This window comes from Triturus cristatus, chromosome 1_1, assembly GCF_964204655.1.
Source record: "Triturus cristatus chromosome 1_1, aTriCri1.1, whole genome shotgun sequence".
Classification (NCBI taxonomy): Eukaryota; Metazoa; Chordata; class Amphibia; order Caudata; family Salamandridae; genus Triturus; species Triturus cristatus.
The window spans coordinates 1050031503-1050053016 of NC_140579.1; the positions used below are offsets into that span (position 1 = coordinate 1050031503).

Consider the following 21514-nt stretch of genomic DNA (forward strand, 5'->3'; position numbering starts at 1 on the left):
CACAGGTAACAGTACATAGAGGACACGAGCTTACGGGATCCGAAACGTTAGACCATCTATGTGTGAGATCCCTCAGCGGTAGCGAGCCGTGTCTGGACTGGATGTAGAGTTTCTTTGCCAGAGGTGGTTGGATAACGTCCAGGAAAACTTCAAACTGGGGACTAAACTTAGTATCCAGAAAAGTGTCAGTAAGCCTACCCAGGGAGGAGTGGAGTAGAATTCCCTTCCTATAAGATTTCAAGACCTCCCGCAGTGAATTCTTCGAAAGTGCACGGCAGGTCTCTTCCGGGGCGGACCATAGGTTCCCCATCCCAATTAAGTTGCAGAGGTTCTTTATGTAGGCAAGCCAAGGGATCTTATCCGATTTTCCCCTTGCCAATATATCACCAAGATCATACCTATAGCTTACCAACTCAGGCGTTGACCAAAGACGCCTCCAGAACTGGAGAGGACGGTTCAGGGCAATCTCTTCTATGGGAACCAGACCCAAATCCCATCTCAAGGGAGTTAATGGGGTGCTGACAGGTAGTTTCAGCAATTTCCTAATGAAGGAGTTCTCAGTAGATGAGAGGGAAGCGGGAATGGAATATCCCCATAGCTCAGCGCCGTAGAGCGCTCCTCCTCTAGCTTGAGATTTATAGATTTCCATAGGGGGGCCCAAAGGTTTAGAAGAGGTGTTGTTAAACACCTTCAAGATACCCCCCACTGATTGAGCTAGTCTCAAATTTGCCTTCGCCAGATGGGACCCCCAATTCATTTTATCATTGAGGGTCACCCCCAAATACTCAAAAGTGGCAACCCTATCGAGCTCAACATCTCCCAGTTTAGGATGGGGGCAGTTAAATGAATTGGAACCGAAAACCATAAATTTAGTTTTGGAAAGATTCAGTTCCAGATCCCTGATTTTGCAAAAGGAGCAGAAGGCCTCTAATGTACGCTGGATGCCCATGTAAGATTGAGATAACAAGAGCGTGTCATCAGCGAACATTAGGGCCGGGACCTTACGCCCCGCCAGTACAGGGGAGTCCAGGTTAGCGGTGCGCAAAAGATACTCAATCAACCCATTGATGAAAAGGGAGAAAAGGGTGGGGGCCAGGACACAGCCCTGCCTCACACCCTTCTCAACCGGGAATGGCCCAGAGATTTCCCCACATCTCCCGTATCTCACCCTTGCATAGGTGCCGGAGTGAAGGCGTTTGAATAAGTGGCAAAGGTAGGGGGGAGCACCCATCTCTAACAAAAGGGCCCATAGTTTTTCCCTTTGGACCATATCAAAAGCGGACCGAAGGTCCACAAAAATCAAATACAAATTACCAGCACCCATGCTGACTGACTTCCAATAGATCAATAGTAATCTAAATAATTGATCGATAGTGGAAACCTTAGCACGGAACCCCGCCTGGAGGGAGGTTAGAATTTGTTGATCCTCCATCCAGGACTGCAATCTGGATAAGAGGACTCGGGCAAACAGCTTCTGTAAAACATCAATCAAGCTTATGGGGCGGTAGTTGGCTGGATCCAACGGGGAAGATTTTTTGTAAATGGGTATAATTTCTGCACCCAACCAAGTGTCCGGGATTCTAAGGCCCTGCAAAATGGCATTAAAATACACACAAATGTAAGGGGCCCAAATTTTTACATCATTTCTGTACAGGTCACCAGGGATCCTGTCAAGCCCCGGAGCTTTCCCTACTGGTAGGGAGTTGAGGGCCAATTCTATTTCTAAAAGAGAAAAGGAACGACTCTCAAGTTCTTCCTGGCCCAACCGGTCCATTGCAATATCAATCCGCGAGGTGCCTGGATCGGGGCCACCCGAGGAATTACTGACCGAAAAGAGGGGTTGGAAATGGGCAAGCCAGACCTCCTCGCTGAGATTAGGAATAATTGCAGGGCTACTGGCTGCCGTGCCCGTTCGAACAATGTTCCAGAACGCCCTCGAGTCACGGTCTACTAAAGCTTGCAATAAATTTTGCCACCTTAGATCCTCCCACTCGGCTTTTGCTTCCTTGATCAGGTTTTTGTAGGTGGCCCTCGCCGCCCGGATACTAGGCAGGGTACCCTCTTTTACTTCTTTTATCAGGGCAGTCTTAGCCCGCCTACAGGAACCATTAAACCAGTGCTCGGGCCTAAGGGGCCTTGGTTTTGAGGCAGTAGGGCTATAAAAGAAGCCAGCCAGACTGCCAAGGAGATCCTCATGGATAGTCTGGAGATCGAGAAGGCGGGACTGCGGGATGTCCCCGGTGGGGCTCAAGAGGTGGGAGACTGCTTCCAAAGAGCAGGTCACATTACTATATATATCTGCAAGCTTTAGGTCGTCAGACGCTACCCTTTCCCACCTAATCCGTCTACCACCTGCCACTAGTACCAGATTCTCACTATATGATGGTAGTTGGAGCTTAGAAATTCCACTGCCACCGATCTTGTTAACCAATTCCAGTGACAGTAGGTTATGATCGCTATCGACCCGTGGAATAACAGAAAAGGCGGCCAAGTGGCCCCAAAATTCCACGTTTACCAGAAGGTAGTCGATAGTCGAACAGCTCCCGGGTCTATTAAAGGTGAAAGACCCCGGCACGTCCGGGCAAAGTCTACCATTGCAGGCCCGCACGGAGTGTGCAATGGTAAGCTTATTGATCTCAAGGGCTAGAGGGGAAAGACGTTTGGCAGGATAGATAATGGGGTCTGGGATTAGATAACTTTCATCCTCGTCGCAGGTGGGGGAGGGGATCCCAAGGAGGGGTTCGAAGTGGCAATTAAGATCTGCACCAATTAGTTTGTGGGACGCAGGTGGAAGAGTATGTAATACATCTTCCAGGGCGCCCAAAATCGACAGACCCAGCTGTACCGGCTGAGGGCGCAGGTAGACATTTATTACTACCAGCGAATAACTAGCAGGGAAAGTGAGTAGCAAACATAAAATGTCAGGGGACTTTGAGTCTGGTAACTTTACTGAGCACCCCAGGTGTGTTGCAACCCATACTACTAACCCCCCCGAAGGTCTTCCTCTCGCCCCTTGCACTGCTGGGGCCGAAAACGATGCATAACCCACCCTCCAAGGTATAGACCGTAGCCATGTTTCTTGGAATATGCAGATGTCGTAATTGTCCATTAGCTCTCCCCACTCGGGGTCAGAGAGCTTGGACTCCAATCCGGCCACATTCCAAGACCCAACTAAAGGTCTTCGGATAGGTGTGCGGGGAGGGCTGTCAGCCAGAGGGGGGGAAGAGGGGGGGCAGTCGGACGCAGAATGCTCAAGGGGGACCAACACGGGGCATCCCTCCATGGCGCTGGGGATCAAAAATGAGGGAGAAGGGGGCCCAGGGCCACTCTCCAAGCCAAGAGCAGCCGAGGGAAGAGCCATCACCACACCAGAAACATCCCTAGCCTGATTCCCCCCCAAAGGCATAAACCCTCCCTTACTAAGACTCAGGGGTGATGGTCAATCCACAGCGTTGAGCACGTCGAAACGGTTTTCGACCGGAATATTAAAGAAAGAATTATGAGGGGCCTGATGGAAGTACGGTAATTCCACTGGATTCAGAGTGTTAGAGATGGAATAAAAGTACCCCAAATGCGATGTATCAATGGCTCCTGTTTTATGGTGCCCACCCTGCTCCAGTATGTGTCCTACTACTCTAGGATCCCTAAAGTTAATCAGGACACAATCCCCACCAATGTCCTTTGAGCGGGTCCCCAGCCAGTTAACCCTCCGAACAAAGAGAATCTCCCCTCTCCCTGCTCCCTCCAATGGTCTATTTTTGGACAGCCAATGGATGACTTTATTTTTCAATTCAAAGTAAGATTCCCCCCTGCCATTCATTAGTGGGGGAACTCCAGTGAGCACGATCACATAAGGTGCTGCCTCAGGGGGAAGCTGTACTAGAGGAAGGGAACCTTCCGGGCTCCGTAGGGCTCGGTTCCCCCCCCCCCCCAAGAGGAAGGGTCCTATCCCCGTCCGAACTCCGAAGAGCTAAGTCCCTACAACTAAGGAACTGCTCACGTGATGAAACAACAGTAGGGGCTCGGGGCACAGTCGGGGGCATACGGGGACCAGCAGGGAGGGAAGGGGCAGTTGGGTGCACCGATGGAGGCTGGACTGGATCCGTAGCTGAATGGTTCGAGGGTGAAAGTGTGTGGCTTAGGGGGGTAGGGTTGTTAAGCGTTACTTGAATACCGGCACCCTCCGTACTACCCATGTTGTGCTTTAGATCATGATTTGACTGCTTCTTCCCAATACCTTTGGTATTAACTAGAGATACCAACCTGTCGATTTTAGATGACAGGGTTTTTAAAAGGAGGTTTAGGGACTGATCTATATGTGACTGTAGGTCAGTTAATAAAGTAGTCACCCAGGTCGGAGGGATAGTGGTAGGAGGGTGTTGGGACAGGGCCGAAAGAGCAGGGCTGTCTGCAGGGGGGGCTGGTAAAAAGCTCCTTTTTCTGAGTTTCTGTTTTTTTTTTCTTGGCTTAGCCTGCTTTGTGGGGGCCACAATGGAAACAAAGGAGGATGATGATGGGCCAGCATCCTCATGTTCTGGCTCATCTATTTGTGCCTGAGCGCACGGTAATTGTGTAAACGAGGGCAACATGGAAGACATCGCATCAGGATCCACCTGGTATGAAGATAAGTCAGCCAATCCATCAGAAGGAGGAGCCATATTAAGTGCCGGGGTAATCGACAACCGTCTTTCGGTATTTTCAATGGCTGTAGCCACCACCCCAATTGTCTTCTGCAGCATTTTATCTATCGCTGTGAGACTGGGGATCTGCGGATTGGAATTGGCTAGCTGTCTTGTCATAGGGCGACTAACTGTAGGTTTAGAATGCTTCCCCATGATTCCAGTAAAACCAACAGCGAATGTAAAACAGTAAGGAACCCCTAACACAAATAGCTAAAATCCAAACAATATAAGATAAAAGGAACACACTCTATACACAGCGTAAGACTGACAGATACTGGAAAAAATGGCATTAGCCAGTGGAGGTTAATTCAAACTGACCCAAAAAGCAGTGCTAAGAGGAGCGGCCCAGCCCGGCCTCCTTTGGCCACAGACGGCCCGCCCTCTGCCCGGGCTCAGCCCGGCGACGCCCGCGCGCGTCCCGCGACGCGGAGGGAGCACCTGGCGTTTATGCGCCTCCGGGCGCGAACAGGCGGCAAGTGGGCGTGGCAAAGGCCGCAGAGCAAGCTGGGAGCTGTAGTCTCCCCTGCGGCGGCCGTGCGAGGCAGGAAGCTACGGCGGCGGGGGAGAACTACCAGCGTCCGGTACCCAGCACCGTCGATGTCCGTGGCAATGTTCGCAGCAGTTAGGGTGAAATGAGCCTCCCGCTCCACCGAGGGAGCTCCTGGCGTTTATGCGCCTCCGGGCGCGAACAGGCGGCAAGTGGGCGTGGCAAAGGCCGCAGAGCAAGCTGGGAGCTGTAGTCTCCCCTGCGGCGGCCGTGCGAGGCAGGAAGCTACGGCGGCGGGGGAGAACTACCAGCGTCCGGTACCCAGCACTGTCGATGTCCGTGGCAATGTTCGCAGCAGTTAGGGTGAAATATCGCCAGCAGTAGGCGCGAAAACGGACAATGTCTGCCGGAGCAGAGCCACCCCCCGGTAGGCGGCGCCACCCTCGCGGGGGCGGTGCCGGGTGGGACGCGGATAATCCGACGCGGATAATCCGCCGCAGCAGGCAAGAGCAGCGGCCACCGCGGCGGACTCTGCCCCCACCAACCTCAAATACTTTCCCCCGTAGATTGGCCCGGGAATGGCCCGCAGAGCGCCAAGACACTCTAAAGGGGGGTGGGGGGGCAGGCAGTCGGTGCGGAGGCCGTCCCCAGCCGTCCCCCACAGACGCGCCAAACTGCTGTCCACAGCGCCAGTGCCACACCTATTCTGGTGGTTTTCGTCCACGGTCTTGTCCTCACTTCCAGTCAACTCAGAAACTGACAAACAGGAAACAGGAATGAGGAGCGTGTTGTTCACCAACACTGGACAAGCATCAGTGCCCATACAGGCCGAGATGAGGCAGCCAGGTGAGCGCCAGCCCAGGTGATGCGGTGGGGGCGAGTCCAGCCCGGGCAAGCAGCGTCGAGACAGCGGCCAAGCCTCTTCCCCCCCCCCCCCGCTCCGGGTCGGACCTCCGAGCCCGCGGGCCCGCTAGGATGCCGTGCCCCGAATCTTCCTTGCAAGGAGGGGAGGGGGGGTGGGGCACAAAGGAAGCCGGGCCGCCGCGACCGGGAAGGGTGTTGCAATTACCGGCCCGGGACATCCCAAAGGCGTGACCGGTACAAGAGTGGTATGCCGACACATTCGGGGAGATTACGTGATTTGCCCAGGCTCACAGGGTGAACGTGACCCCGAAGGCTCGAACCCTGGACTCCCCCCCCCGAAGTCGGCAGTTTGACCGACGGACCACCTCCTCTACCCGCCCATATTCTTTGTTTGTGCCCGCGCAAGCGGCTCTCGCCGCCGACCCCAATTGGGGAACGACCGCAACCCCCCCGGCAGCCAACCAGCCTATGCTGGGCCGCCCCGCCGTGTTGCACCAGATGGGGTGCTCGGGCATGGGGGGGGGGGGGGATCTTAGGCACTCACCAAAACTACACTGCTGAGACGATGGGGCAACACACGACCAACGGCGTGTCCGGCGCAAAGAGGATGCCAAGATGGCCGGGGGAGGCATAAATACCTCCCCTCCTCTACGTGCCAGAAGTGACGCGTCTGGTAAGGGGACTCCTCCTAGAGTCCCCAATTATTAGTGGGGGTGGGGAAATGCCAAAATGGGACTAAAGGGGTCGCCCGTTTAGGATGGCCCCCTGCGGGGGCCGCGATCAGCCGCATTACACCCCTACCAGAATGTATTATGTATCTGACACACTCTGAGCTCGGCTGGAGGGGTGTGGAGACCACTGTTCCACATCTACTATGGTCATGCTCTAAACATGAGACTATTTAGTCTTCTATTCTTTCAATGTTTCACTATTTAGGACTATTTGGTCTTCTACTCTCTCACGCTTCTTGTGTGAGTCTCCTGCACAGCTGCGTGTTGCAAGGCGCAGGAGCGCTGCTTATCTTGTAATATTTTAAGGCTTTTACATTGATTTTAACTTTAAGGAGGTCTTTCACCTGTCTGGTTCAGGTGGAGAGGGGCTCCTGCCTTGTCTCATGGTCACAGACATTTTTACTCGTCCTACCTGGAATGCTGCTAGGTGCCATCTTGAAGGTCGGCAGCCTAGTCTTTGACCGGCCGGCCCGACCACCTACTTATGGAAGCAGCAAGATGGACGCGTGCAGCGGGCGCACTGTTGGCGTGCCAGAGGCAAGCCCATCTGCGTTCAGATCGCAGCCAGCGTCAGCCATGCTGCTCAAATTTTGAGCATGACTCGTATTACTTGGTCCAGGGACCAGCTACTGTACATGAACAAAGCGGCCTGCTCAGGTAAGGCCAAGACAGACCAGGGAACAGGCGCCTCGGAGTACTGTTGCAGCACTTGCACGTTTAAGCTAGTGGTTAATGGGGGGGGCGGGATAGAGGCAATACTGTCGCCGCTGAACCCCCCTTGGCCAAAAGTATTAATATCAGGGCCTGCTTGATCAATTGTAGATCTTTGCCTAAACATGCAGAGGATATCTGGCTCTCCCTAGAAGCAAACTCCTGGGATGTTACTTACAGAAAATTGGCTGTGGAAGGGGATGGGAACAAACCCTGACCGGATGCTGGTGGTGCCCGCCGACTTTTGGATCAGGTGAGCTAGTCGGGGAGGTGGGGGGGTCAACAAGATAGGTGGGGGTGTGGCAATTATCCTCAGAGACGGTGAGGAGATCTCCACTAGGAGAGTGGAGCACATTCGGAACAGTAAGGGTCTGAGCTTCTGCGTCAGAATCTCATCATCATCCTCGGTGGCCAGGATGGTAGTTTACAGACCCGACACCCCTTCTAGCCACTTGTCAGAGCTCTGCGACATCGCCACTCTACTCTCTGCAGTATGCCAATCTTACTGTGGTTGGCGACTTCAACGTACATGCGGATGATGAAAACTGTTCCCAGGCCTCACTGTTCGTGGAAATTTTAGAGGGTCTAAATCTCTCACAATTGGTTACCACCCTTACTCATACTGTGGGCCAAATGCTTGACTTAATTTTTTCTCAAAACACTACCATTAAAGTGGAGGCACCTTTGCGCCTGACTTGCCTGGACCATTTCTTGGTACCGTTCAGCTTCAGTTTAGAATCCAGGCCGACTAAATACTTGTCGATCACTGACAAAAGAAGAAACTGGAGAAAAGTCACCCCAGAAGCTATGGGGCCGAACTCCAAGAAGCTATCCTACAGCTGAAAGGTGATCCTGACAGTGATGCATCCAGCTTTAAATCGCTGGGTCACTGCTGCTTTATACATGGTCGCCCCTCTCAGGCGGTGACTTCTTCTAGACGAGAACCCTCAGCCCCCTGATTTTCCACGGAACTTCGAACAGGGAAAAGTCTCTGTAAAAAACGAAAACATTCCTGTAGAAAGTCATATGATCTGGCTGCTAAATGATTCTATAAAGAGACTCTGAAAAGATTCCATAGACTAAAGCGCAGCATGAGGGAATATTTTTCTAACCAAATCAATAAATCAGACAACACACCAAAGAATTTTTTTAAATTGTCAAGAGCTTTATCAATCCCTCAGCTTTGGATAGTACAGTTGCCCCCTCTCCTACTCTCTGTTATAGCCTGTCAGACTACTCTCAGGAAAAGATCCAAATGATCTATTTCGCCTTCAATCAATCAATCAATCAATCAGGGAATTGTAAGCGCGCTGCTCACCTGTGAGGGTCTCAAGGTGCTGGGGGAGAGGTGCGCAGATCCGTTTAGCCGAAGAGCCAGGTCTTGAGGGTCTCCCTGAAGGTGTTCAGGTTGGGGGCTAGTCTGATGTCTGTTGGTAACTCGTTACAGGTTCTGGCTGCAATGTGGGAGAACGATCTTCCGCCTGCTCTGGTTCTGTTGATGCGAGGGGTTTCAGCCAGTGCGAGGTTGGCAGATCGGAGATTTCTTTTGGGTACGTGGAAGTTTATTTTGTCGTTGAGGTATTTGGGTCCAATGTTGTGTAGGCATTTGTAGGCATGGGTGAGGATTTTGAAGGTGATTCTCTTCTCCATGGGGAGCCAATGTAGTCTCCGCAGGTGTTGGCTGATGCGTTAGTTCCGGGGGATGTTGAGGACGAGTCTGGCTGCGGTGTTTTGTATTGTCTGAAGTTTGCGGAGAAGGGACTTGTTGATGCCGGCGTAGAGAGCGTTTCCATAGTCCAGCCTGCTGGTGATAAGTGAGTGGGTGACTGTCTTCCTTGACTCCGAGGGGATCCATTTGAAGGTCTTTCGAAGGATGCAGAGGGTGTTGAAGCAGCTGGAGGTTACGGCATTGACCTGTCGGTTCATGGTGAGTGATGAGTAGAGTATGATGCCGAGGTTTTTGGCGTGGTCTGTGGGGGTAGGTGGGCTTATGAAGGCGGTGGGCCACCAGGTGTTGTCCCTTGCTGAAGGAGTGGTTCCAAGGATGAGGACTTGTCTTCTCGCTGGTGAGCTTTAGGCAGCTGTTGGTCATCCAGACTGCGACGTCTTGCATCCCTTTCTGGAAGTTTAGTTTTGCGGAGGCGGGGTCTCTGGTGAGGGATAGGATGAGCTGGGTGTCGTCGGCGTAGAATACGATGTTGAGGTCGTGTTGTCGGACAATGGTTGAGAGGGGGGCCATGTAGACGTTGAAGAGTGTTGGGCTCAGTGATTTTCTTTTTTTTTTTTTTTTAAACAGATTTTTATTGATTTTTCAATGTGACATCATAGGTAAAACAGCCCGGAGGGCACAACAAATGATCAAACAATTCAATTAAAGTCCAGTACAGGTGTGTCCCCTCATTCACTTGGTAAGGTCCCCCTTCCCTTCTCAGCGTAGAGTCTTCCATCGGCTAGGCGACAGGTATGTCTGCTCGCTGGACCGCCTTCCCTCCCCGTATCTGGTTATGTACGATTGTCCCAGGGCGCCTCCTGTAGCGAATGTCCCAGTGGCATTTCCGGGCGAATGCCACCTGTAAAGAGGATTCAATACATATGACCTTGAATTCTAAAGACCCCCTATTACACCACCCACCACCCACTTCCTCCCCCCTCTCCCACTTCCCAAACTCCCCTGGAAAAAATGTTGCACCTGGCCGTCTACCATCAGCCACTGATAATGTTTACCCGTCCTGGCATGGACAGCCATGGGTTCCATTGCTAAGGCAAATAACAGGGGGGACAGCGGGCACCCCTGTCTCGTGACCCTTCCCACTGAACAGGTAGCAGAGATCAGTCCCCCCGTCCTGACCCTGGCGGTGGAATTATTGTACAATATTGCGGTCTACTCCACAAATCGGTCCCCCAAACCGAACACCCTCAAAATATTAAAAAGGTACGGCCATTCCAGGCTGTCAAAAGCCTTCTCTATGTCGACCGTAAAAATACAGGCCTCTTCCTTACAATAGGTATCGGCCCCTAAAATGCGTAGAAGTTCCGAACATTCAGCGCTGTGTTCCGAGACGGGATAAACCCGGCCTGGTCTACATGTATTAAGGTCTACATTTGGGTCAACAATCTACTAGCTGACACACGGCTCAGTATCTTGTAATCCAAGTTGAGCATGGCCAGTGGCCTGTAAGAAGTCTGATCCCAGGCCGGTTTACCCGGCTTCAGAAGGGGGACAATTATTGCCTCTCGCGTAGAGGCCGGGAGGACGCCTTCCTGTCTCGCTCTATTGTACAGTGCCACCAAGCGCGGGCCAGTGCATTGATGTATACAGAGTAGAATTCCACGGGAAGCGTATCGGTCCCCGGCGTCTTGCTCCTAGCCATGTGCTTGATGGCGCTGCGAACCTCCCCCACCTCTATGTCCCTGCCTAGTTCCTCCGCCTCCTCTTCCTCAATCCTGGGGAGTTCCACACCAGTCAGGAAGTCCTCGTCACCTTGGAGCCCCGTGGTAAGTTTACTCTGGTATAGTCCCGTGTAGTCCTGCAGGAGCTGCTCATTAATAGCACACTGAGAATATGCTGTATCCTCACTGGGGTCCCTCAACTCCATTATCGACGTCCCCCTCCTCGCTGGGTTGGCCAGCCATGCCAGTAGCGCTCCAGACTTGTCCCGGTCGGCATGTGCCCGAGCAGTATAAGCTTTGCAGTCAAAGCATCTCAATCGTTCTATGTGTACCGCTAGAGTCTCGCGAGCTTCAATGAGATCCTCCTGCTTATCAGGTCGTTCCGGTCTCTCTTTCTCCTCATCCCTAGGTTTATGCTCTGCACTTTGTACCTCCTGTAGCAATACCCTCCGCACTCCCACCACATCCCCTATGCAGCGTCCCCTGATCACTGCCTTAAAGGCATCCCATTCCATTGGTGGGTTCGTTGCCGACCCAGCGTTGACCCCAATATAGCCCTCTATCGCTGTGCTTATTGTATTCCGAAACACCAGATCCTCCAATGTTTCCGGCCGCCAACTCGGAATAGCGGGGCAACCCTGCAGCCAATTCAGCGATATCAACAGCGGGTTGTGGTCTGATATTGTTCTAGCTAAGTATTCACTATGGGCGACCCCTCCGTGGACATCAGGCGAACAGAGTATGGAATCAAGGCGAACATGTAAGTCATGCAAAGAACCGAAATAAGAGTAGTCCCTATCCCCTGGGTGTAATGCCCTCCAAGTATCCATCAGTCTCACCGCCACTAGCCTGGTCGCTGGGGCATCCGCTAGAGGGGGATGCGAGCGTTCCAGGTCAAAATCCTCAGTGCAATTGAAATACCCCCCCAGTAATACCGACCCCGTTAGCATGGTCGCCAGTTACCTCGAGAGCCGTGCACAAAATACAGCCTGATCTACGTTAGGGGCGTTTAGGCTGCCCAACACAATGTCCCTGCCGTCAAGGCGCCCCGCAGCCACCACATACCTCCCGTCTGGGTCAATCAGCTGTCTAGTACTCTGGAATGGAACCCGCGCACAAACCCAAATTAAGGTGCCCCTGGCAAAGGCCGAATAAGCTGTGCAGACCACCTGCCCCCGCCACCTGTGCTGTAGAGCCCCCCCTCTTGTTTCTTTAGATGCGTCTCCTGCAGTAGTGCAATCTGCACCCCTCTCAGCACAAGGTAAGCGTGTATCTTATGGCGTATGCATTCCCCTGACGTTCCAGGTCATACATTTAATACCTTAGGTGGATCCCATGGCACTTTCTGCAGCGTCTTCCCATTCTGAACCCCCCCAGCTGCATGCCTGACCCCGTTAAGAACCCCATCAACCCCTTGAACTCCCCAACTTCCACTCCCCAGGACAGGTACATTCGAACTAGCTCCCATCCAAACTAGTGCAACAATCAACTGTTCACTAAACGCGGTGAGGCGTGTGCTGACCCAGTAGGACACAAAGGCCCCCCGGCCATCCCCCTGCTCATACCAGACAGGAGAGCCCCCACTTTAAGTTCAAGTCTGGTGCCATCTTCCTGCCCCTCCCGGAGAATTGCATAAACAGTAGCCAGTCCCTGGCACCAACTGAGCCCTCTCTCACCCGACTTCTTGCTCCCACCTTAGATGAGTAGGTCCGCCGTTTGGGATGTAACCTCAGGAAGTTGAGTCTCAATGTCCACAGCCGTGCTGCTGGTAGAAGAAGTCTCAAGGATGCCCATGCTAGGGCTAGTGGCAGCGGAGATCGGGCTAGCCCCACCCCGGCTGATCTCTGCGACCGCCCGCACAGCCCTGGTCCTCTCAAGCTGAAGATCTGGCGGCGTTATGGGCTTCTGCGACCCCAAGCGTGCCGGAGTTTTCGCTTCAGCACAAGGAAGGAAGCTTGTTGTCTCTGCACTTCCCTGGTGAAGTCCGGGAAGATCATTACCCTGGCATTCGCAATGTGGAGATTCTGCTTCCCCCGCGCTTGTTGTAAGATGTGGTCCCTGTCGCGGTAGTGAAGCAAGCGCACAACCATCGGCCGTGGGGGTGCACCCGGTATAGGAGGCCTGGCCGGGACTCTGTGTGCACGCTCAAGGGCGAAGAAGGGGGAGAGACCCTCCGGGGCCACTGCAGTCCGGAGCCAGTTCTCCATGTATTGAACGGCGTCTTCTCCCTCCTCCCGTTCCGGAATCCCCACTATGCGCAAGATGTTCCAGCGAGAGCACCCTTCGCTGTCCTCCGCTCTCACCTCTAAGATCCTGACCTTGTCCTCCACCAGTTTTATGAAGCGCTGCAAGGTAGATAGTGCGTCCGGTACCTCCTCTAAGGTCTTCTCAGTGGCTTTCACCCGCTCCTTGAGCTTGCGGTGATCGTCCTTCAGCAGGTTAAGATCCACCCCTATGGCGTCCATTTTGGTCTCCAAGGCTTCGGTCGAGGAGGTGATTGCTTGCATTATGTCCACCAGTGTAGGGCCCTCTGCTGCCTCGTTTCTCTGAGTGACTACCTCCTCCTCCTCCTCATCATCATCAGTTAAGTGCTCCGTTGGCTCCACATGTAAGGCCACGAAGCCCTTCCGGCGAGACACTCGGCCCATTCTGATCAATTGTGCTGCGGCGCGCTGGGCCCCCCGGTAGAGATCACAGGGAAGTTCAGTGGGGGCAGGGAGCACTGGGAGCATCAGGGGATGCACCCCGGCGCAATAACCTGTTCTCCTTTGATGTCACAGCGGGGAGTAAGCACTGCCCAGGAGCGCCAGTTCAGCGGGAAAACAGGGTGGCCGTCCCCGCTGCAGGCGAGTCAGCGCTCACTCATCGAGACCCTTCAATCCGTCAAGTCCTCTGCAACTCGCCACCAACGCAGCGATCTAGTCCACAGGCCTGGTCTCTCTCAGTCAGCACCCGCGTCCTGTTCTTATGTCAGCAGAGGGGTCCCCTGCCTCACCTGTACCTCTCGTCCGCGAGTAACCAGGTGGGTGGGCGTCAAGACTCCAGAGAGCTCACCGATATCCCAGGTGGATTCCAGGGGTTGCACGCTCCTCATTTAAGCTCCACGCCCCCGCATGTCGGCCCGCTCACCGGTCTTCCAGCAGGATCCGGTCCAGGCGCGTCTCTGCTGATATGGTCCCTGCCGTCTGTGAAGCCACTCCAGTCCCAGGGAAGGCTATAGAAGCGTTAGCACGCCCTCCCAGAGGCAGAGGTCTCCAGCACAGCGCCGCCTTCCCCCCGACTGCACACACTCTCACCGGATCTCTCTTCCAGCTCCTGGAGCCGCCATCTTTGGATCGCCTCTCAGCGCCGTATCCCGATGCTCCGCCATTCCAGTGTACTTTCCCCACACCCGTTCCTTTGTGTTCTTCCGGCTCGAGTATGGGTCTGGAGCACCTTCCCGCTACCTCGATGGGGCCAGCTGCACTCCCGCCACCGCAGCCCGCAGAGACCTCCTCGTCAGATGCTAGCCCGCTCACAGGCCTCTAGACTCCCAGCAGGGTCTTGGCTCAGCTCAGCTCCGCCAGTGTTTTACTAGCCCCGCCCACCGCAGACCCACACCAGTCCCAGGGAGCTCTACTGGAGCGTTATTTCCCCCGCTCAGAGGCAACGGCCCCCAGCACAGCACCGCACTCCCCAATTTGCTCATGCGCTCACCGGGCCTCCCTTCTAGCTCCCGGAGCCGTCATCTTGGGGTCGCCTCTCAGTGCCGCGTCCCGATGCTCCGCCACTCCAGCATGCTCTCCCCACTCCTGTGCCTTCGCGATCCTCTGACTCGAGTGCGGGTCCGGAGCTCCTCGCTGATGCCCAGAGGGAGCCAGTCGCACTTTCAGCACCGCAGCCCGCAGAGACCTCCTCGTCAGGGCGCAGCCTCCATCTTAGGTCGCCGCGATCGGAGTTTGAGCGGAGCAAGGAATTGCTCCAGGTATACCACCACGGAATGAGCGACAAGGGGCCCCCACAGCTTGTCAGGATCAGTTGCAATGGAGGGAGGCCATGGAGGAGCTCCGAGGTCCGCTTCTCCCTACATCAGGGCTCAGTGATGAACCCTGAGGGACTCCGCAGGTGATATACGTGTGGGCGGACAGGAAGGGTGGCAGTCTGATCCTTTGGCTTCTTCTGGTTAGGAACGATCAGATCCAATCCAGGGCGGTCCCTTATATGCCAGCTTTGTGTAGTCTGGTGACTAGAGTGTGGCGAGAGACAGTATCAAAAGATGCAGACAGGTAGAGGAGGATGAGGGCTGCAGAGTGGCCTTGGTCCAGGAGGGTGCGGATGTTGTCTGTTGCGGCAAGTAGGCCGGTCTCGGTGCTGTGGTTGCTCCGGAATCCGGATTGGGATGGGTCGAGGATGGCGTTCTCTTCGATGAACCGCGTCAGTTCTCTGTTGACAGCTTTCTCTGCTACTTTGGCTGTTCTGATTTGGTTTTGGTAATTCGTCATGGCGTCCTTGTAGGCGGAGTAGTTGTCGGTTGTTTTGGTGTTCCTCCATGTCTTCTCCAGGCGTCTGCAGATGCGTCTTGCTTCTTGGAATGCTGTGGTGAACCAGGCGGCTTTCCTGGGGCGTTGTTTGCCGGGGTTGCGTAGCGGGACAAGTTCATCTGCGCAGTTGGAGATCCAGGTGTGGAGTCCTCTGGCTGCGGTGTTTGCGTCGGATGCCCAGTTGGGGTTTTCTCGGGTGAGGGTGGATCTCAGTTGCTCGTCGGTGACCTTGCTCCAGTTCCTTTGGGGTGGGTGGGGGGTGGTTTCGGTGCCTTGGGTTTGTTGACGGTGAAGTGAACGCAGTGGTGGTCGGTCCAACGTGGTTGCGTTGTTGAAGCGAACGCTGTTGCCTGCGGTGAAGATGGGGTGTAGGGTGTGTCCTGCTCTGTGTGTGGGCGTGGTGACGAGTTGGTTGAGTCCGATGTTGGTGAGGTTGTGCCGGAGGGCGGTGGAATTGGGGGTCGCTAGGGTTGTCGAGGTGGAAGTTGAGGTCTTCGATGAGTATATAGTTCATTGAGGTGATGGCGTGGGGTGCGATGAAGTCGGTGATGGCGGTGGCGAAGGGTGTCCGGGGGGATGTAGATGAGGGTTCCTCGGAGTGTGGTGTTGGGGCTGGTCTGGATCTGGAAGTGCAGGTTTTCGGAGGCAGGGAAGGTTTCGCTGGAGGTGGTGATGCGGAGGGTGCTCTTGTGGGCGATGGCGAGGACCCATCCTGGGTGGTTGGGGCAGTCTTTCTTCTGGATCTTGCATCCGTCCGGGATGGCGGTGCTGATGTCGGGGGCGGAGGTGGCATTGGTCCAGGTCTCAGTGAAGAAGGCTATGTCGGGCGAGAGAGAGTCGAGTAGGTTCCAGATTTCCGTGGCGTGTTTGTGTAAGGAGCGCACGTTGAGGAGGATGCATCTTAGGGTGTCGTTGGCGCGGTGTCTGTGGTTCCAGGAGTCGGGGTGGAGGACAAAAGTCTGACGGCAGTGGTGGCAGGAGAACTGTCCGTGGGTCGATGCCGACGAAGCCTGGAGGCAGTCTCTGAGTCTTCCGGGGTTGAGTGCGAGGAGGGCGGTGTTGTCGTAGTGGTGGGGGGTCGTGGATCCAGGGTTCCTGGCGCTGGTCGGGTCGCTGACAAGCGCATACGGGCTTGCCCTAGGTGCGCATTCACTGCGTGACCGCGCAGCGGCCACCATTAAGTAGGGGAGGGGGGCGGGACCAGTGGTAGGGAGGCGGGAGCTGTGTTGGGGGGGGGGGGGGGCCGCAGGGGCAGCATCGCCGGGAAACTAGCTTTACCAAAGAATAAATAAACAGTACTTGGTAATGAATAAACAGTGAGTCAGAACCTTTGCTCAAAAAGAAATAACAGTAAGTCAGAAGCTTTGCCCAATTTCAATACAGTGAACAGTAGGTCAGGAGGAATGCGGGAAGTAAAAATAAAACTGATGACTTTGAGGCTGTGGCGGGCTGCAGGTGCGGACCCTTCACGGGGGAGAACTCGAGACTGCGGCGGTGACTCGAGACTGCGGCAGTGAAGCGGAGCTGCTGGGGAGAGTGCTGGCCTGGACCAGGGGTCTAGGTTTCTCTCCTTCAATCTACCGGCGTCTCCCTCCTCCCAAAGTATAACTTCAGACTCAGCCGGCACCTGGTAAGAATTCCGCACACTGTCTTTGGAAGAGTCACTCAGGGAGCTGCCCAGGTGAAAGTCGGGCTCACCGGGATATCCATGCCCTGCTCAGTTATTCAGATTATTGGCCCCTTGGCTTAATCCCTTTCTGAACCAGATTTGGAACTCCTCCCTGAAAACTGGTATTTACCCAGTCGCGTGGAAACAAGCATTTTTGCTGCCTTTATTAAAGAAACCAGATGCTGATCCAGCAGGCTACAAGGATTTTAGACCCATTTATCTACTGCCATCACGGGCGAAAATTCGGGAGAAGAAGTCCAGAACCAACTGGCAGAATTACTAGAAACGAACAGTCACTTCCATGACTCGCAATCGGGTTTCAGAGCTGGGTACAGCACAGAGACCGTACTCCCTGAAGTCTCCGAAACAGTACGTGAATCTGTGGACCAGGACGCCTAAGCGATGCTGGTGTTATTTGACCTGTCAGCAGCGTTCAATACTGTGGCCCAACTGAATCTGCTTGAGAGATTGAGACAAGTGGGAGTGCGGGGAATAGCTCTGTCTTGGTTTCTGTCGTTCCTGCAGAATCGGTCGCAGCAGGTGTTTCTACGTCCTTTTGTTTCATCCCAGAAACCTTTTATTTGCGGGGTACCCCAGGGTTCGGCGCTGAGCCTGGTACTATTCAATGTCTACCATGCCCCACTGACTACCCTGGTGGAGACATGGGGTGTGAGGGTAGTCTCCTAAGCTGACGAATACACAGCTGGTGTTCTCTTTCAAAGAATACTCGGAGGCGGCCTTTCACAACTTTAAGCAATGCCTGAAATACATTTCGGCTTGGATGAATGAGAAGTGCTTAAAGCTTAATGCCGAAAAAACAGAGGTCTTGTTTTTCAATCAGGTGGATCCTCCATCGTCAGGTCTGTGGTGGCCCTCAGAGCTGAACCCACCACCTAACCCACTGGAATCGGTCATAAATCGGGGGTTAAATTTTGATAATGTCTCTTCCACATGCTTCTGGAAGTTAAGCGTACTCAGGAAATGTTTACATTTCCTGCCGGAAGACTGCAGGAAGACAACTATGCATGCCCTGGTGACCTCTCAGCAGGACTATGCAAATAGCCTGTATCTGGGGATGCCAGCATATCTTGTCCGCAGGCTGCAAGTAATTCAGAACGCTCGGGCCAAACTGATTAGGCAGGTGCTGTTTCGCCATCACATTTTCCCACATTTACGGAAACTGCATTGGCTTCCTGTTAGAAGGAGGATTGAGATTAAGTCACTAGCTCTGGCCTACAGAGCCACCAGGGACTACGGCCTGGGTTATCTAAGGCAGATATTGCACGTATACCATCAAGAGCGGGCCTTGAGATCAAACCACCTGCGACTTCTGTGGGCTCCTTGCTTTTTCAAAGCCAGGATAGGTGGCAGTTTATTCGCGGTGAAAACAGCGAAACGGTGGAATGCTATGCCCGTCCACCTCCGTATGTTAGATTCTGAACAGGCTTTTAGGAAAGCATTAAAAACCTGGCTTTTCAACAAATCTTAATTGACCCGCTTTGACCCCCCCTTACCGAGTCTGAGACTAGTGCCGGGACACCTCAGCTGAGGTAGCCGTGCGCTCTATAAGTTTGCATTATTATTATATCATTATAAAAGAAATTGAAGAGATAGACCTGACAGACAAAACAACGTCCGCTTTACTGGTCATCCCTGTAGATGGCATTTACCCATTACATTCTACATGAGGCAAGAGAATATCATCTCCTCCTTGCGGCAAAACAAACAGCAATAGGGCTGTGGGGCAAATCTGTTATTTCTACATAAGAACTCTGGTTGCCGAGACTATGGCAATAGATAGCCAACTAGATTACTACCTACCTTTTGAGAGACGATCCTATGGAACCCGTTCCTTCAGTACCTTAACAAGGACAATAGAGGCCTTACAAGCCCAACAAGAGTATGTGTTCTAGGCCTCTTGGCCCCTGGTGATCACTCCTGTACTCATCGAAAGAATTTTTTTTTACCCATGGGATACACTCTTATTACTGACAGAATGCAGTTTGACCAAAGTGAGAAAGGAGGGGTGAGTGCGGTTTGTTTTGGGTAGTGTTTTATTGTTGGCAGAACACCGCCTAAGTGCTGTAAGTTACAAAATCCAAACAACATTATTGAACAAAAGGATGCAGTGAATATGCTGTCCAAGACAATGAGATTTAAAAACATTGTCCTTTTATCAAAGAGTATGCCATCTAACCACAATACAGGAGCAGAGCTCCAAGTAGACTATGGAAGGAAACAGACCATACAATGTAACACAGATGTGATATGTGACTACCTTTGCACAGTAACGCAATGGCTGGTCATCCAGACTGTAAAATGTTTTTCTACGGTTACAGACTCTTTAATTCCCCGATGAACAGAAGACTTTTCGTTTATTAACAGCTGCCTAGAAGAAGAGTGTGGCCCCTCCTGCCTTTGGAGTAATAGCTGAATATAAGACCTACTTTGCGTGTACCATGTATACATCTGTCCCTATGTAAGGGGGTTTTGGGGGATTGACTCTTTATCCACTCACCACCCTCATATTTTTACAATATAAATTTACCTTAACACCAGGATTAAATGGTCCAGCTCTAGACATTCTTCAATAATTCGGCACAACAACTCCACAAGCACGGGTCCTGCGAGGTAAAGATAGGCAGTCACCAGCAAAGCACTGTAGACTTTGGAGGGATTGGAGTGACAAACTGAGGCACTTAAGGGTTGATTCACAAAACATTAGCAACGTACAACACAACTGATCAATAACTGCACACAATCAAAGTATACAAGCCTTTAACACATATGTAAGCTATGAATGGAACAGTATTCACATACACATATGACTGTTCTTCTAACATTGAGCGTACCTACTTTATGCATTACATACATCAGAGATAAGAAGGTTATCTTAATTGAGAAACTATTTCATAATAACGTTATTTTGATCACCAGGATCATAAAAGTACAATTTGAAACATAAAAGCATCTCAGCAGTATACATTAAAAAAGACAATAAAACAACGCAAGATATAACCATCGTTTAATAAAAACAGAGTAATCCCGTACAGACATTTGATTGTTCACTTTAAGGCTACTCCGGGTACAGTTACCTTCGTGAGCCCTTTATTGGGAAGTACTCAATTTCACCAATTAAAACCAATAGTTAAAAGTCCAATATTTAACACTTATAAATACATTAAAACATACGCTACCAATTACAAATAATTCTGAACTTGGCAACAGGTCATCTTGCTTAACAGAAGTAGACCATTAAATATAAGATCACGACTTAAAGAGAGCAACTGCAACAAATAGACACACAACTTTGTGGCTGAAAAGAGGAGCAAAATACCAGTAACCAAGCAGTCTTCATGAGTGGGAGGCACAAAGGCATCTGGCCCCCTGATTGGGTACTATTGCAACAACAAAAGCAGTATCTAGGTAGCTATAACATTTTCTAATTGGTTCACACGATAGATCCGACTTTAAAAATACCTAGGCTATTCCGTTTTAGGTTTAAACCTATAATAACTGATAAAACCCCACCGAAAGGGAAATAGCCCTCACCAGTGTAAACATATAAACACCTGCACAACCACAAACTAAATGCCATTCAAAGAAAGGAAAAGGAGGGTGAAAGAGTACTTTTTATTTCTTCCTGAAAGGGCCAATCCAATGCAACTTTGTTATACAAGGTAGCAGCAAGAACGACTGGGCTAACATTATTCTGCTTGAGTTTTGCCGTTTAGGGCTGTAATTAAAATATTATTTCTTCTTCCTTTTGCTTTTTTCAGTTATGTGGTCTTTGGTCTAAAGATGCAGCGTTTAGAAGCATGTTTTAGGTCTTGTTTAATTATTTTATATACACTGTAGAGAATCAGGAAATAACAAAATCATATTTGATATTTTGGATACGTTTGATTCTTTCACTGATGGGTAAAATGGCTGGTTTCATAAAAAACTTTCCCAATATGTATCATCACACTTACTCACAGAGAATGGGTAAAACTCCTTGATACATCAGCCCCCTTTTCTAGCGAGTCAGTATTGATAGTAGGTGAATTTGCCAAACATCCCAGGTTTAAACATTCATTGCAAGGTGTAGTGACAGGTATATGTTAAAAAAGTGCTGTCACCAAACATCTGTGATAGTGGTGAAAACATGACACAAGACTTTTGGAAAACATGGAACACAGTGTCACTTGAAATGCTGCTGCAAAGAGTTCTTACCATGTTCAACAAAGATTGGAGTGATATTGTTTGCATTTACAGTGATTTAGCTACGTATATGAAAAAGTTGTGTGATGACCTTTAAAAAAACATACCCGAGCTTTAGTGCTTCCCTGGAAGAGATCCTTGCCATTTGCTCGATGGTATGCTGAAAGCATCTTTACAATCTTCACACTTAATGAAGAATGCTATTGAATTTTTAGTCCATTCTGGTGTGCTATTTTGTTATGCGCGGGAATTAAATG

At 51.9% G+C, this 21514-nt stretch overlaps 1 protein-coding gene across 6 annotated transcripts in view; it reads right to left on the bottom strand.

The window, feature by feature from the left end:
• FANCE (FA complementation group E) overlaps positions 1-21514 on the bottom strand; it is a 202486-nt gene that overhangs the window by 55000 nt on the left and 125972 nt on the right. For all 6 annotated transcript variants that reach the window (XM_085651094.1, XM_085651084.1, XM_085651086.1 and 3 more), the window contains one exon: positions 19603-19678. In XM_085651094.1, the coding sequence (XP_085507220.1) occupies positions 19603-19678 (76 nt within the window). The remainder of the gene's footprint in view (positions 1-19602; positions 19679-21514) is intronic.